This window comes from Archocentrus centrarchus, chromosome 9 (assembly GCF_007364275.1).
Source record: "Archocentrus centrarchus isolate MPI-CPG fArcCen1 chromosome 9, fArcCen1, whole genome shotgun sequence".
Taxonomy (NCBI): domain Eukaryota; kingdom Metazoa; phylum Chordata; class Actinopteri; order Cichliformes; family Cichlidae; genus Archocentrus; species Archocentrus centrarchus.
The window spans coordinates 19379297-19396309 of NC_044354.1; the positions used below are offsets into that span (position 1 = coordinate 19379297).

The window sequence follows — 17013 nt, forward strand, 5'->3', positions numbered from 1 at the left end:
GTGCTGTTGTTGTTTTACTTTTTTATTATTTTTTTATACCACATACAATTTGGAAAGCGCCACAGACTGTAGCCCTGGGAGATCAACGCAGCTCCAGTGTGCATGAAATGTAGAAAGTTGCATAAGTGCAGATCCTTGCTTGAAGTTTCTCACTCCCAGAGAGTTGATTGATAGTGCAACTATTCTGCTGACTTTCTGATATATATCAGTGCTTAAGGGGCCTTAAAGAATCTGACTGAGGATATTGCCCTGTCTCAAAGTTTGCTATTAAAAATTATCCAGAGCTTCGCACACATACCCACATTTATTTTGTTCTCATGTTTGTGTGTGTGCGTGTTTCACAACTGATATTTGTGTAAACCAGCAGTCCAATTTAGGATCAAGTGACTTGTTGGCAAACAAATGTACCAATATTCTTGGCGAATCTCAAATAAAATACTAAAAAAAAAAATCAACCCTTCTTCCCCAAGTTTGGCCAGAATCAGCACCAGTTGTTGAGGTCTTCCCAGGGCCCTTTGGGGCCCAGGAAAAGGATGCATCGTGGTGGAGATAAAGACTTCCAGATCTCAGCTCGAAAGATGGGCACATCCTTGCTGTTCCAGCTGTCAGCTCATGAAAGAGAGTTAGATTTAGTATTTCTGGACCACAGCTATGCCAACCATGGGAATGCCCACCAGATGCCAGCAGCGCTCGACCCACAAGGACGCTGTTTGTGACCCCTCGTCGCCAGCCTGAACCTGTGTCGTGAGTTAATTGCTCCTACTAGGCTCCTCCTCCTCCTTAATGTTAGTAAAATGAATCCTCTGATGAGCAGTGACTCGGTATGCTTTTCTTTGTCTGCAGAGATTCAGATTCTCTAATAGATGTGGAAACGGTGACCCCAACACCTGTTCCTTTATATGATAACCACAAAGCTCTTAGTGTGATGAAGGAGTGTGAGCGACATGTCCTGTTTGCTCGCACAGTTGCTGAGAGTCCCCCGCCCCCCTGATGACTGGGAGGAACACATAAACAAGTAAGCAAACACTCGAATGGTTCACCTTTATCACCTAAAGTAATCTACTTGCCTTAAATTGCTTTGAAATAATTCTGTTTCAGGACTGGATGGACACTGGCCCAGAACAAATTGTTCAACAAAGTCATTAAGCTCTGCAAGCTGAAAGACTAGCCCGTCTGGCCAATGAAAATGTAAGTCTTTGTTTCATTGTTTGTTGTTTTAATTTATGTTTTATCAAATCTTTTCAAGAAACATAAGTTCTGAATATTCTGAATTCAAAATGTATAGGATAGTAGTACACGAGTGAGACTCAGCTCATTTGTTTGAATCTGGGGAAAGGTTTAACAGTTGAAAATGCTGTGACCTGTTTGAATTTAAAAGTCTGATAGGTGGGTGACTTTTTTTTTTTTCTCCTTAAAAGGATGTACTAAATTAGATGAAGTAAATGAAGGGCCCACACTTTCAAGAATTTAATTGAAAAATGACACATGTAATGCTGAATTGAGTTAAACCATGTGGCATTGGCAGTGTACTTTACATTAGGTCTGGGTCCTTGACTTATTTATTTTTATTAAAACAAACTAAAACTTTGCTAGAAAATGTTGCATATCTCTGTATGTCGAATATATAGATATATAGCCAGCTGACACACGTTATGTGTCTGCATCAGTGAGTGAGGAAACTATTTGAATGCATTCCCATGTTCCATGACACACACACTTGTTATGAATACATGATTTCATTTTCTGTTCTGTTTTACATATGTGGCTGCAGCCAAGCTATGAGAATTAGTTAATGTTGGATATTACAAAAGAAGCTGTCTGTCTTGAAACTGTGCACATGTAGCTTAATGGGAACAACTGAGACACAAACCTCTCTGGGGTTCAAGCACAAAGGACTGAAGTTTATCCATCTGCTGAGATCTGTAATGCATTGAAGTTCATCACAAAAAAATTTGCAGAGGAGCCACCTCTGGTGGACTCAAATAGCAGAACAGACTTGCTGCAGTCATTCGCCTCAAGATTCATTAACATAATCCTCCCGTTCATTCATTTTTTTTGGGGGGGGGGGGGGGGGGGGGGGGGTCCTTTTAGGGCTTCAGTTGTCTGGATTGAAGTGGTGTGCAAGCAGGAGGCATTTTACCTGTGTGTGTGATCTATGTTGAGTTCATACCTCTGCTCTGCATACCCTCTATTGCTCTTTTGTTTAACTAAGCTAATAAATTAAAATGAAGGAAGTTACTGGCAAATGATTTACTGATGGATCATCGGTTCACATGGAAGCAACTGAAAGCATGTGATGATGGATTAGCAAAAGTTTTTTTTTTTTTTTTTTAACTATATGACAGCTAATTTTAGGACTCGCCAGCTGAATGATGGTGGAGATGCCAGTTTTGTCAGATATATTACAGAAGTAAAAATAACTGAAATGTTGCTGGTGTGATCTTGTTTCTCATACATAGGCTTCTCAATGAGCCAATTTTGCGAAGGATAGCTGTGGACAAGTGTGCGAGGAAGGTGCGGCATGCACTGGCCAGCGTGAACTGGGACACCAAACTGACACAGTGGTTACACACCACTCTAATTGAGTCTTTAAGCCTAGCCATGCTTGCTGCTTACCTGGATGTGCTGCAGACTCTCAAAAGCAAGGTATGTCTGTAATTGAATTAAGAGTATGAACTGATGTACATTTTCTGTCAGATATGTCCCAGAGGGGTATACTACAAACAAAGTTCAAGCCAGCCAGGCTTTCTTGAAGATAATCGGTATCACCATTGTGGTTATCGACTTCCTCTTTTAAGCTGGGAGGGTCTTTTCACCGCTCTGTGCGTGTGCACACACACACACCCGTGCGCGCGCGTGCGAAAAGGGGGGGTTTCATGCATCGTGTGACTCTTCTTCCATACAAAATTATCCCTGTGAGTGCCGCTGACTTCAAAGACTTTATCAGATGATGATAAATGGTGACAAATCTATGAAGAATATAAAAAAATAGAGTAAAATGGAACACTTTTGTAAATAGGACAAGAGGTTAATGCTGCAGGAAATCATTAATCTGGTGATTTGACGCACAGATCATAAAATACACATTTTAATTCAAGGTAATTATTTTATTGCTGAGTGTGAGCTCAGTGCTGCTGTTTATTTCTAAGGTGATGACTGTACATTAGAGCTTTGAAACTTTAAACTGGAAACATTTAACTGTTAAGTGTTAATGTCTCTCAGCCTGATAAAAGAGATGAGATTAAAGTGAAATTCATCTTATTGATTGAACTCATATTCTTGATATGTGTTCTAGTAGCTGCAATTCCAACAGTGTAAAAGATATTTAGTGGCACATTAGAAGAAAGTATAAAAACATTTATGCATTTTCTGCCTCACCAAATTAATACATGTACACTCCCGTGACAACGTACTGTTCAGTCAATGGTTCTAGTATTGTGCAGCTTAACAGTTTGCACATATAGAATGTACTGTATTTCCCCAGCAGATTATTGATACTGCACTTAAGACATACTGTAATAAAAGAACGAAAGTGGTGCTCTCCGTTTAAAAATTGGCTGAAACTTGGAGCGGTGATTTAGCGAGGTTTAAAGAGAAACTTTCATGATACAGAAAACTCTGACTTTTAAGCTTGACATAGCTTGCTAAGCCATTAATTTCACTTTGTAGTACACCCCCCTCAGGTCTGAGACTCTTGATTATCATTACTCTTTCTGTGTCTGGCTAGTTGCCCACACTGATCGACAGAATGTTGCTGTCATCGGCAAAGACCGGAGCACCAAGCGCAGAGGCTCTGTCACTGCTACTGAAACGGCCGTGGGACCCAGCTGTTGGAGTTCTGTCTCAAACAAACCGGTAAAATGGAACCAGTATTTCATGTTTTAAACTGAAAACATTTTTATTTAACTTTTTGCACATGTGAATTCCCGATGCCTGTCTGTTTTCCTTCAGGGCAAGCTTCCTGGATCCCCGCTCATCCTTATTGCACCATCGAGCCCAACCAATCCTGCCCTCTCCACTTCGCGGCGAATGAGATTCTGGCAGTCGCAGCTCTCTTTTTTTGGAAAGGTCTGATGTCCCATGAAATCAAATCTTTGTGTTTTCAGATTTTTTTATTTTTTATTTTTTTCCTCTGTCTCATAAAAGTCTCTAAAACGGCTGTTTCTGTGTTAGGTCATCCCAATACATACTCATGTGAACAGTGGGGCCAATATTGGCATCACGCAGTGCCTAGAGCACATGTTGGGTACTGTCAGGGCGAAGGTCATGGAGGTAAGATGTTTGTTTTATTTGATGCATTAGGCTACGTTCACACTGCAGCCTGAAGTGACACAAATCCGATTTTTGTCACCCTCATGTGACCTGTATCCGATCTTTTCATGTCAGTCTGAACAACACAGATCAGATTTTTTCAAATGCGACCCAGGACACTTGGATATGTGGTCCTAAATCCGATACGTATCCGATCTTTTCAAATGCAACCTAAGTGATACTCGACAAACGTCACTATTCTGCGTCCCGTTACGCGGACGCGGGAAGGAAAGCGTGTGTGACTTCCGCAAACATTGAGCGCGCTCGCTACATGTGACGTTATCGCGTCCTCTACTACGCATGCGGGACACTTTCAGGTTCGTCTGCTGTTCACACACAGATCACATCCAAGTTGCATAAATTTGGAAATGTGAACGACCACGCAAAAAAAATCTGATTTCACAAAAAATCGGAATTAGGTCACTTCAGGCTGCAGTGTGAACGTAGCCTTAGTGATTGTAGCTACACTGTGATTGTGATCTTATTTTGTTAAATTCATGTAACTGGATGTCGGTGATTTTGTTTTAATATGCACATTGGAAATTGCATTTATTAAATAATGATTCACATCATTGACTTAACTAGTACTGCTACATTGTGCTTATTTTTTTGTGCATGTCTGCATCTGCATTCATTGTGTGTTGTATAAATGTGACCACCAGGTTCACAGTCACTTCCCCCACAAACCCATTATCCTGGTTGGCTGGAACGCTGGGGCTCTTATTGCTTGCCACGTAAGACTTTATATCATCTATTTATCATAGTGATTTAATGTGATGAATTAATAAAAGTCAAAGGTGTACAATATATTACATTCTAATAATCCATTTTAACTTTAGGTATCCCTTATGGAGTATCTGACAGCTGTAGTGTGTCTTGGCTTTCCTCTGCTAACAGTCAACGGACCACGAGGGGTATGATCTAAAGCATTATCCAGCTTCAATATTCATTTTCCTCTTTGTGAATATTTAACTTTACTGTTAATATTATTGCATTTTTTTTCTAAAAGTAACTGAAAAACTGAACTTTTAGTCAGTGTTTGTGGCAGTTGTTCATGTATTAATGGTTTGCAGGATGTGGATGACCCGCTGCTGGACATGAAAACCCCAGTGTTGTTTGTGGTTGGCCAGAATGCTCTCCAGTGTAGCACAGAAGGAATGGAGGAGTTCAGGGAGAAGCTGAGGGCAGACAACAGCATGGTGGTGGTTGGAGGCGCAGACGACAATCTCAGGTCAGTCACAGCCTTAAATACCACAAAAACATGATTATTTTATGCTTTGTAGCAGGGTCCAAAGTTAACATTCATCAAGTTCCAAATGCAGGTAGATTCCTTGTTAATGCAAGTAAAGATTGGAAGGTTATTTGCTTCATGGGCGATCTGTGTACCATCCGTATTGTGCTGAGATTTGCCCCAAATCTGCCTCTGACTGGCCCAATTTCTTGTCTTAACTTTAATAATATAACTGAATCCTGACTGTGCAAAACCACCATCCAGTCAGAGACAGAGTCGCTCGGGGACTTCATGGCTCATGGAGACCATGAGAAGGTTTAAGCTGAATAAAATTTACATTTTCAGTAGGTTTATAAACCTTACGTTTTCTTCATAATTTTCAGACTTCTTCTATTCAAGGCTTGGATGCACCTTTAATTGACAGTATTGTGTGCAAAAGTCTTGAACCACCCCTCCATTCTTTATATTTTGCTTTTAAAGTGATCTTGAGCAATAGTTTTCCAGGCTTTCTTAAGGTCTTTCAAGATGATTCTTTGGACATTAGCTGCTTTTCACTTATTTGATTCTTCAATCATACTGCCAGAGAGAGCAGTTTTGACGGGCCTAAAATAGTATTTTGCATTCCCAAAGATTTGTTGGCTGAAAACCTGGTATATCTTTGTATGGTGTGCAGTGTGTCTATATAAAATTTAAGGAAGCTGGATAAGTTGAGGACAAAGGAAGACTACTTAAAGAAATAACAAGGAAATCTTGCCTCAGAGAGTTTAGGCTGTGTTGAAGAATAAAGGTCTACACATGAATACAGAAATTCCCGCACCTAATTCCCATTTTCCTGAAAAAATATAAAGAAATGAAAGGTGGCTCGTGGCTTTTGCACACTACTATATTACCTAAATTATATAAAATAGATTTTACTTCAAATATTGCACTGGCCTCGTCTTGAAATTTATATTGACATCATCTATATACAGGGGTTGACAATGAAACTGAAACACCTGGTTTTAGACCACAATAATTTATTAGTATGGTGTAGGGCCTCCTTTTGCGGCCAATACAGCATCAATTTGTCTTGGGAATGACATATACAAGTCCTGCACAGTGGTCAGAGGGATTTTAAGCCATTCTTCTTGCAGGATAGTGGCCAGGTCACGACATGATTCTGGTGGAGGAAAACGTTTCCTGACTCGCTCCTCCAAAACACCCCAAAGTGGCTCAATAATATTTAGATCTGGTGACTGTGCAGGCCATGGGAGATGTTCGGCTTCACTTTCATGTTCATCAAACCAATCTTTCACCAGTCTTGCTGTGTGTATTGGTGCATTGTCATCCTGATACATGGCACCGCCTTCAGGATACAATGTTTGAACCATTGGATGCACATGGTCCTCCAGAATGGTTCGGTAGTCCTTGGCAGTGACGCGCCCATCTAGCACAAGTATTGGGCCAAGGGAATGCCACGATATGGCAGCCCAAAACATCACTGATCCACCCCCATGCTTCACTCTGGGCATGCAACAGTCTGGGTGGTACGCTTCTTTGGGGCTTCTCCACACCGTAACTCCCAGATGTGGGGAAAACAGTAAAGGTGGACTCATCAGAGAACAATACATGTTTCACATTGTCCACAGCCCAAGATTTGCGCTCCTTGCACCATTGAAACCGACGTTTGGCATTGGCACGAGTGACCAAAGGTTTGGCTATTAGCAGCCCGGCCGTGTATATTGACCCTGTGGAGCTCCCGACGGACAGTTTTGGTGGAAACAGGAGAGTTGAGGTGCACATTTAATTCTGCCGTGATTTGGGCAGCCGTGGTTTTGTTTTTTGGATACAATCCGGGTTAGCACCCGAACATCCCTTTCAGACAGCTTCCTCTTGCGTCCACAGTTAATCCTGTTGGATGTGGTTCGTCCTTCTTGGTGGTATGCGGACATTACCCTGGATACCGTAGCTCTTGATACATCACAAAGACTTGCTGTCTTGGTCACAGATGCGCCAGCAAGACGTGCACCAACAATTTGTCCTCTTTTGCACTCTGGAATGTCACCCATAATGTTGTGTGCATTGCAATATTTTGAGCAAAACTGTGCTCTTAATTGGACCGTCACACTCTGCTCTTACTGGTGCAATTAATGAAGATTGGCTACCAGGCTGGTCCAATTTAGCCATGAATTGGGTTTTTTTTTTTTTTTTTTTTTTTTTCTCCAGACACTTCAGTAGTCAGGTATGAGAGTTAATATTTTTCACTTCTAACTCTAAATCCCTCCACAGAATCAATTCAGCAAAGATGAAATCAGAAGGACTGACGCAGACCATGGTGGACCGCTGCATTCAGGTGCGCCCTCATAGCTGCAAGCATTTTTCATCTGCTGCAGTGTATATTTTGAAAACAGAATATCCCCTGACATTGGCATTTGTGTTCTTCCCTCATTGGTCATCAGGATGAGATTGCTGACTTCTTGTCAGGTGTGCTTACTCGGGCAGAGGGCCACGGTCATGGCTCAGGTGAAATGAGGGATATGGACACTGAAAAGAAGAAAAGGCCTCGACGGGAGCTTCCCTTTGACATGGAGAGGGGACGGCCATCCTCACCTGCACTTAGAGTTCCCATCTCACCGTCGGGATCGGAGGTTAGAAATCTTCTTAGGAAATGCATCTGGTTATTGATTTACTGTGAGAATATTTTAAATATGTCTAATTTATTACCTCATGAAATAAATATAGTTTCATCACATCTCATGATTGTTCTTTGCTTAATACCACCATAACTGAAGAACATTTTAATTTGTTTTTGCATGTTTGATTCACTATACAGTGAAGTATGTGTATTATAACTATTATCATTCAACGGTGCCTGTTTTAAAAATCAGATCTTGTTTGGTTGCATCCATGTTCAAATCAAAGCATCATGTCTCGTGGTTGTAAAAAGCTGCACTGTCTGCATATGAATCACCAAGTTCTCATGTTCACTCTGTCCTTAGGATCTGTCTAGTGTCTGCAGCAGTCCCACATCAAGTCCCAAACCCAAGACATCTGGTCTGTCTCCGGCACAGAAGTCCAGTCTCATCACCGCTACACAATTGCTCAAGACACACATGCAGCGCTCTGGCACAGTGCTCACTCACAAGCAGGCTCAAGGTTAGTGCACTAACTCGTTCAACTTGGAATTCATTGAAAAGGGCTCTGTAAATACGCACCTTCACCTACTCGTGCGCTGTGATCCTTGGTGCCTGTGTGTACACAGTTCTCCTGTTCACCCCACTTGTTTGTTTGAACTTGTTAAAATGAACATTTATCTCAACTTCAGCTGAATTTTGCAAAGGCTTTACAAGTTAACCAGATGTGAAAATGATTGTAGAAATAAACTTTAAAAAAAAAAAAAAAGGATTGTCAAGTCACGACATCTGATGGGACAAGATGGAACGTGACTGAAATACTTTCCTCTCATCCTCTTGTCTCTTCTCTTCCTACAACTTTCCTTTCCGGCTCTTTTTCCAATTCGTTCCAGCTCAGTTTGCTGCTTTTATGAAACAAAACATGCTTGTGAGGAAAAATCTTCCTCCTGGCACTCCTCCTTGTATTTTTGGTAAGTGTCTATCCCTCTTCCTTCCTTTCTTTCCTCTTTCCCTTTCACTCTTCTTTCTTTTGTTTCCACTGCTTTAATTTTTTAGACTGTTACTACTGCACTGCCTTAAAACCCTCTGTGTAAAGCTTTGAAGTTAACATTTGTTCACAGAAGCTTTAAAATAATCAGTAGGGTTACTTAAGGATAAAATACCACGAGTTCATGTTACTTCAGTACTTCGCTGAATGTTTATGTTGCTCGTCTGTGTGTTTGTCTGTGTGGTGCAGTGCCAGTGACCTCTGATCAGATGGAGGGCCTGGACAGAGATGAACTGCGGTCCCATGGCAAGAGGAGGCAGACACCTAGTCCCACACCAAGCAAAGCCTCCAAAAGAGCAAAGATCAAGGTTACTATTGTTTCGCAAAGCGATTCAGCTGGGGCCACCCTCAGTCCTGCTGCACACGAAGGTACAAAACCTGGTATCCTTCATAATATCCCATATATAAGTAATTAACAGGGGTTTGATATAGGGATATCAGTAACCAGAAACCAAAAAAAAACAAAGTAAATCAAACCTAAACTGGTTCACAGACAGCATGCTAACACTTGCTTAGTGTTATATTTTGACTGAGCAACCATGAGGGTTGGCTACTGATGATATGAACATCACCCGTAGCTCAGCCCGGGGACTTCCACATGCTCAACATGCCACTTTGAGTGAATGTAACTGTGTAAGAATTCATCTTATAAAAATAATTCACAACCCAATAATCCAGCTTTGAATTGTTTTAGCTTAAACCAGATAAAACCAGCAACCCAGAAGGCATAGATGTAGCAATCTGATGGACAACTCCACTGGCAGCATCTAGGGGGGGGGGGGGGGACATTCACTGTTAAATGATCAGCGACCACAATTACTTATTAAGCCTTTGATCTAGGTCTTGAATATGATGTGTTAATTTAGTTAATCGGACGCTAACCCAGTCAAGATATCTTTACTGTTACTTAGTTGGTGCCATGGGATAGATGGATATCAGTTCAACAACTGCTTTGAATTGTACTAGACAGGTTAATTATTTACATAGTTGATTTCTCAGTAAGGCAGACCATTAAATTTGCAAAATAAAATTACAATGAACGCCTCCCAAAAAAAGCCCAAACCAGTGACTGATTCAGTCAGTCATCCATATATTCCTGCAGTCGGCTACTATAATGTGATTTGCCTCTCACATCATTCGTGCAAACTTCAGATGGTTCTTTGAAAGAACTTGTCTGGGCTTTTTTTTTGTTTGTTTGGGGTGATCAGAATAAACAGATGCAATTCTTTTATGCATTGATAAAATCACTGTGGGCAGACAGATGCTTTGAGCAGGTCGAGTTCATTCAAGTGTGCAGATGAAACGAGATGAGATGTTTGTTATGCATTATTGCTAAAGTGAAACTAGGACTTTTCTTAGGAATAAAAAGCTTAGCAAAATATTGTCCCTGTCACGAATGATCGGATAGCTGTTTTGAGGTTCACTCACCCCTTTTCTAAATTTTTTTTTTTTCCAAAACTAAATAACTGACTGTCCCTCATATTCTCCTCTTTTCTTGCAGTGGGTGTCTCTGGGAAGCCCTTAACTGTGACAGTGGGACAGACTGTGGCTGGTGCCAAGGAGCTCTCTGGACTTCTTACAGGCCAGCGGTAAGCAAGCCGGCCCTGCAACACACACACCTACACACTGAGTTTAGAAAGCTTAAAACCCTAACCATGCCTACACCCACGTCCACTCCCACCCTATTGGAGTGTCTGGTCCAGAGGGGTTGATGAGTGGTGTACTCGGAGTTTGGGAGCTGAGTGATGGCCGAACAGCACTTCCTGGGGTAGCTCCTGAGTAGATTGGTGGTTATGTGTGTCACTGCAGGTCTGGTAGTCTCTCAGAGGTGTCTGGTGCCCTGTCCCCAGGCTCCAGCTCATTCAACAGCGTGCAGCCTTGCATGGTGTCAGGGCCCTCCACACCAGCCCAGGTGCAAGCTCCAGCTACTGCCCAAGGTATCTTCATCTTGTCCTGCCTTGCACGCTTGTTTGCGCTCTTAACTGTGCAGGTGATCTCAGCATAGCAGCATCAAAACACAAGTGCAGTTCTGGTGGTTTTATTGAGTGGGATTCACTTTGATCACTGAATTGAGAATCTGGCCAACATGCTTTAGCAAATGTCATCATTGATCACCTCTTGCGCCATTGCTGTCAGTCACTGACCCAAACCTTGCCCCTGCTGTCATGCATTATGTTTGTGTATGTGTGCATTTAATTAGTTTGGGCCTCTGGGATATAAATTCTGTTTTGCTGAGATTGATTTCACCCAAATTTCAGTTTCACTGATTTGTGTGTCTGTGTGTCTGTGTGTGTGTGTGTGTGTGTGTGTGTGTGTGTGTGTGTGTGTGTGTGTGTGTGTGTGTGTGTGTGTGTGTGCGCAGCGCCTTCCGCCAGCAGTCTTCTACAAGGTCTAAGTTTCAGTCTTCAGGAGATCGTCACCAAAGCTCCTAACGTGCCCTCAACAGCAGCTAACGCAGGCAGCACCCAGGTAACACTTGATGAAAAGGTTATTAGACAAAATTTAAAGGACCACAATGAAGAGTTTGCCATTTTGAACTATTCATTCAATATAAATTATGTAGACTATACTGATAACCAGAGTATTAAAAACAGTGTATAATTATGTGGCAGTATCATTTTTTTTGAGTATACACCATTTGTAGTTAGTTGCCTAAATGATAAAAAACTGAACACACAGATGGATCTCACAGAGCTTCCAGTAGCCCTTTGGTTTAGGTACGTAAAGCATAACTGTAGCAAAAACAAACCTTTTAATAGAAATGTTCATTTATTTCTTACCACTTTTTGTTAATAGATGTTGTCATGTCTAATAGGCTTTGGCACTACCAACCTGCATTTTAAAAAAGTACACTGGTGGAATAAAGGATGACAAAATTTGTCCTCAGTCTGTTCTTTATGCACATTTATGATGAAACCTTGACTTATTTTTCCCTTCTCCTCTTCCACCCTCATGCGGTTTGTGCCAATCCACAGGGTCCAGTCCTGAGCTCTGTCGGTACCAGCAGCAGTACTCTGCTCCGGGCAGTGCCTGTGGTCACCACAGGAGGAGTAGCTAAAACCACCGCCATCCATCAGCTGCTCACCAATGGTGGGCTGGCCAAGCTTGCTAGCAGCTTGCCTGGCTTGGCACACATCACCAACCAGACCACTGGTATGTCTCGAGCTGCCAAGACACGCCGGCCACGTTGAATGCCCAGAGTTCATTCATCCTTTGTTTTGGAAACAGTAGTTCAGGAGGTCTGTAGGCTGGGAGTAGAGGAATCTAGAGGACAACTCTGACACTTGCAGAGAGAGAGGCTCATTCCAGGCAAACTAACTGTTGTAGGGTTTGCAGAGGAATGTGCAGCAATGCATACAGTATACTGCAGCCAAAGGCAGATCAGTGGCGTACATGTTTTCATGTTCACAGAGAGCCATGTGGGGAATGGAAAGTCACAATTTTGAGTTTCCATCCTCGCGCTGGACACAAAGGTGTGAAACAGTTTGATCCTGAATAATTGGGAATTAGGTTAAAAATCAATGTTAAAAGGGTTGAGCAAATTTAATAAGATGCCTGTTTTAGTCCAAACTGCTTTGTGTCAGCTTTGTTTGTTCAAGCTGTCATTTCATGTTTGTTCATTTTGTTTGCGTATTTTGTAAACCCTTCCATTAAATCACCTGCTTCCAGTTATTCATTAATGCTGACCTCTTAGAGAGTTGTGTTGAAAAGCAAGAACACTGGCACCTGGCATTACCCAAGCTGTTCCTGTTATAATAAAGACTGGAATCAAACTTGTGTTTTTCATTGTTGTTGTTTTGTTTCTATTTTGAGTGTAAATCGGTTGGCTTTTTCACTCCTTTCACCTACCTGAACCTCTAAATTTGCTTTTACCTCAAAGTCATCTAATATCATACATGAACTTGCTAAAAACCAAAAAATGTGACAACCCTTCAGATGACTTGCATCATAACACATTAGCAGCAAAGTATGCGGGTCTAATTTAGTGTATTTGGAGGCTAATTATGTCAAGCATATTTCTGAACATTATTGTGTGTGTGTTGTCAGGAGGGCAGAAAGCCCCCACTTCTATAACGGTGACCCTTCGAGGAGCACAGCCGAGTAGAGTGGGATCTGTCAGCCAAGCTGGTGGTGAAGTTGTGACATCAACTCATACCCATGAGCCCAAGGTGTGTCTCATTTCAGCACCTAATAAGGCACATTTAACTTGGAGCTTTTTTTTTTTCCCCCCTCTCTGTTATCTTTAATATGGTTACCTGTGTTTGCTTCTGCCTGACTCACACAAGGTTAGCCATTTCTGTTGTCACTGTGAATGTTGTCCATACAACTCATTTAAATTTTTCATTTTACTAGCTTGTATTTGCTGTCAATGACATGGCACCCCAATGCCTGATATTACTTAAATGAATTTTGCAGTTGCTTACTTTAGCAAATAATTGCCAGCTCTATCGCATGACCTTTGACCCAGTTGTTCACAGTATCTTGTAGCCTCATATATGTGATGCATAAACTGAGGATTGAAGGTGCATTAACAGAGAAACACTGAAACATTTGTTAAAAATGAGAGACTGAAGTGCAAGTGTCAGCTGCGGCTTTTCCTTTTAATAAAGAAAATTTTACACTTAACAGCATTTGAGGAAATAGGTGAATACTAAATATTAAAAACACTGTACAAAAAAGTCTTATTTCTTAATACTTTTAATTTATTTTCTCATAATTTTAAAAGTGGTCTTGCACAACAGGGCTCCAGGCTTTCTGAAGGTCTTTCAAAGTTTCTCTTTGGACATTGGCTGCTATTTCACTCATTTTCAGTCCATTCCTTTTACCTGACCATTTTCAGAGGAATAATTTTTTGTTTGTTAAGCCAATGACCTATGAATCATTCAAGTATTAGAAAAGGCACCTAACTCAAGGGAAGAACCAGTGTTGTGTCTGCATGTAACAGACAAAGTTGGGAGCATGAAATTGTCCAAAATATCTTGTTATGCTGAAGCATTAAGAGTTTCTTTCACTGGAACTAAGGGATTGAGCCCAACTTCTGAAAAGCAACCCCACACCATAACCCCCCATCCAACTGAGATGGCTGAGATGCCAAATTATACAATAACTGGACTGAAAATCAGTGGCAACAGGCCTTATGGAGTGATGAATTGGAATTTGAATTTTTTTTTTTGGTTCAAACTGTCATGAACGTGTAGAGGAGGTCAGAAAAGAGGTCCAACAGTGAATGTCTGCAGCCATCTTTAAAACACGGTGGAGGCTCTGCCATGGTTTGGGGGCTGCATTTCAGCCAGTGGTGTCCATCTGGAAAGGGTGTGATTAGCATGGCAATGATCCCAAACACACTGCCAATGAAGTAATAGCAAAGCTGGATTAAAAAGAACACACAATGGAACACCGTCCTTCAAGAAGCCTGGAGAACTATTCCTGAAGACTATTGAAAGAAACGACAAGAAGGCAGCCTTATGAATAAAGGTGCTCATACAAACAATTGACTTTCAAGCTTGTTAGAATTGTACAAGCTCTCTTTTTGCACATTTTGATAAATTAATTTGCTGCATCTATTTCCCATTTTCCTAGAAAAATACAAAGACTTGAGGAGGGGCTTGAGACTTTTGCATAGTACTATAAAAATGAACATAAAATCCTGCCAGGCCTCGTATTTCTCTGATAATTGTTATTAGCCCATGTACCAAAGTGTGCTCCACTTCTGAAATTGGATATAGCTGAAAATATCCCAACATTATATCAGAGGATTCCGAGCAGATTTTAAAGTAAATGTCAAACGTGTCATTGCCCTGAAGAATTTAATATAAACATTGAATGAACTGTGAGTTAATTAATTTCACTGTGCCCTTTTACAGCAGTGAAAATATCGACTCACTGTGGGCAAAAGTACCTTAGGAGCCACAGCCTGCTGATGAGATTGCACCCTCCCTGTAGTGATGAACACACCACCCCACAATGTGTAGAAGACCATGCCTCACAGAGACACCCCCCCTGCCGTGGAGATGGTGGGAAAAGGCCAGGCAGTCGCTGTCAGCTGTGGCGGAGTCTGAGCCTGTGCTGGATAGAACAGGCTCTGCTAACTTCGGTGGTTGTCATCATGCTACAGCCTGCACTCCTTTATTACACCTTTGATTTTAAACTGACAGCATGATCACATGTTCTAGGGAGGAAATTATATGCTGAGAGTAAACTGCAAACTGCCTGGACTGTGTTGGAGCAGTCCAGGTAAAGCCTATATAAAGTCAGTGGTGCGACTGTTCACGCTGACCAGAAACCTGCTATACATCTCAGCAAAGTAAATGTCAGAGATCCATTGTGTTTTCTCAGAGTATACTAAGTTCTTTAATCGTTATACCTAAATAGCTCCATATTGGTCAGATGACTCATGTTATTCATAACAGTTATCCATATAATGAGAGAGTGTCATAATTCTTTTTATGTAGCAGTTTTATTTCCCTCTGAAGCTTCACCAAATTGTAACTTGATGTCATGTGATTGTTGAAAGGGAACATCAGTTGCAATGCTTTTCAGGAAAAATGTGCACTTATGAAACTCCAAAACATGAACACTGACAAGCTTTTTTTGCACTTGTTTGCTTCATAACCTGTTCTATAGCCTCGAACACTGGAGGGGGGGGATTTCCCAATCTGCACCATGTCATGACTTCACTGCAAACTGAGCTTTTGTTTGAAATAAACATATTTACCTGAAGGGGCTGGTTGTGGTTTACTTAACTAATGTAAATATTTGGTCTTGTGTGCTAAACACTTGTGGCATTGAGCAAGCTGAGAAACTCCCCTCTCGTTCAAAATATTATGGAGAAGCTCGCTGTGATGCGTGATAGTTGCACTGCTGTTTACAGCGGCAGCATAAATACAGCCCACTTATTGCAGTAGACATCTTGTCTAAATTCCATCTCCAGCAGTCAGATAAGACACAGATAGGAATGTCTCCCTTCTTTCTTGTATAATCCTTTGTATACATTAGACAGCATGACGGATCCCAGTTAGACAACAGCAGTTGCTGGCATTTCCTCCTCATCCCCAATAGTCCCTGTTGAAGCGATCCATGTGAAATCTTGCTATCCAGTCACTTCTGCAGTTCAGCTTTATCATCTTTCAGACATGTTTCATTTTTGAGTCCAGTGTTTTACTTGATGTGGCTATTTGTTAAGGCATAAGACTTAACTGCAAGCCGGATGTACGTACAGGTACAAATATATAACGAGTACGGGTATCTGCAAAGATACAGATATTTATGTAGAGGGCCTGAACAATGCAGGAGAAAATCAGCAGTATTGGGTTTAATTATTAATTTGTGTAAGCAACAAACTATTACCATCAAACATGAACTCAAGAAAAGGGGATAAGTAGAAAACTGGTTTGTCTATGGACTCCAGTTTGAATTTATATTTTTTTAAATCACTACAGCCATGGATTGACAAAGTGGATCAGATTTGCATTGATAGAATAAAGCACCTGTGAAATAAAGGCTACCTTGTTGCTAGGATTAAGGTTAATCTTGCTGTGAGACCTTATGTATGGAAGCTTGTTTCTGCTACTGAAAAAATGGCATCCAAAATTTCAAGTTATTTTCTCAGAATTTTGATAACAGAAGTCAAGTCGAAATTTTAAGATACTTGACCCTAAATTTTGACTTATGACTGGCATTTTTGTCAGTGTTGGAAACTCAGGCTGTCCTCTATGTTTATGTTTTTTTTTTAATTAATTAATTTATTAGCTCTCTTGAATCTGTGTAACCTGCGTAAATGAGTCCCGTAACATTACCAACAGGTGGCGCGC

General features: G+C 41.2%; 1 protein-coding gene across 1 annotated transcript; it reads left to right on the forward strand.

Annotated features, from left to right (window-relative positions):
* Positions 1-514: 514 nt before the first annotated feature.
* On the forward strand, positions 515-15909 carry kansl3 (KAT8 regulatory NSL complex subunit 3). Its single transcript, XM_030737285.1, is given in 22 exon segments — positions 515-744; positions 844-1015; positions 1099-1188; positions 2460-2646; positions 3728-3842; positions 3845-3855; positions 3952-4068; positions 4174-4272; positions 4974-5045; positions 5151-5225; positions 5385-5542; positions 7811-7874; positions 7981-8169; positions 8521-8677; positions 9048-9125; positions 9392-9571; positions 10704-10791; positions 11012-11139; positions 11565-11671; positions 12178-12355; positions 13250-13371; positions 15067-15909. Coding segments are annotated over 20 exon segments (2139 nt in total). The 5' UTR covers positions 515-744; positions 844-1015; positions 1099-1180; the 3' UTR covers positions 15073-15909.
* Positions 15910-17013: the final 1104 nt, after the last annotated feature.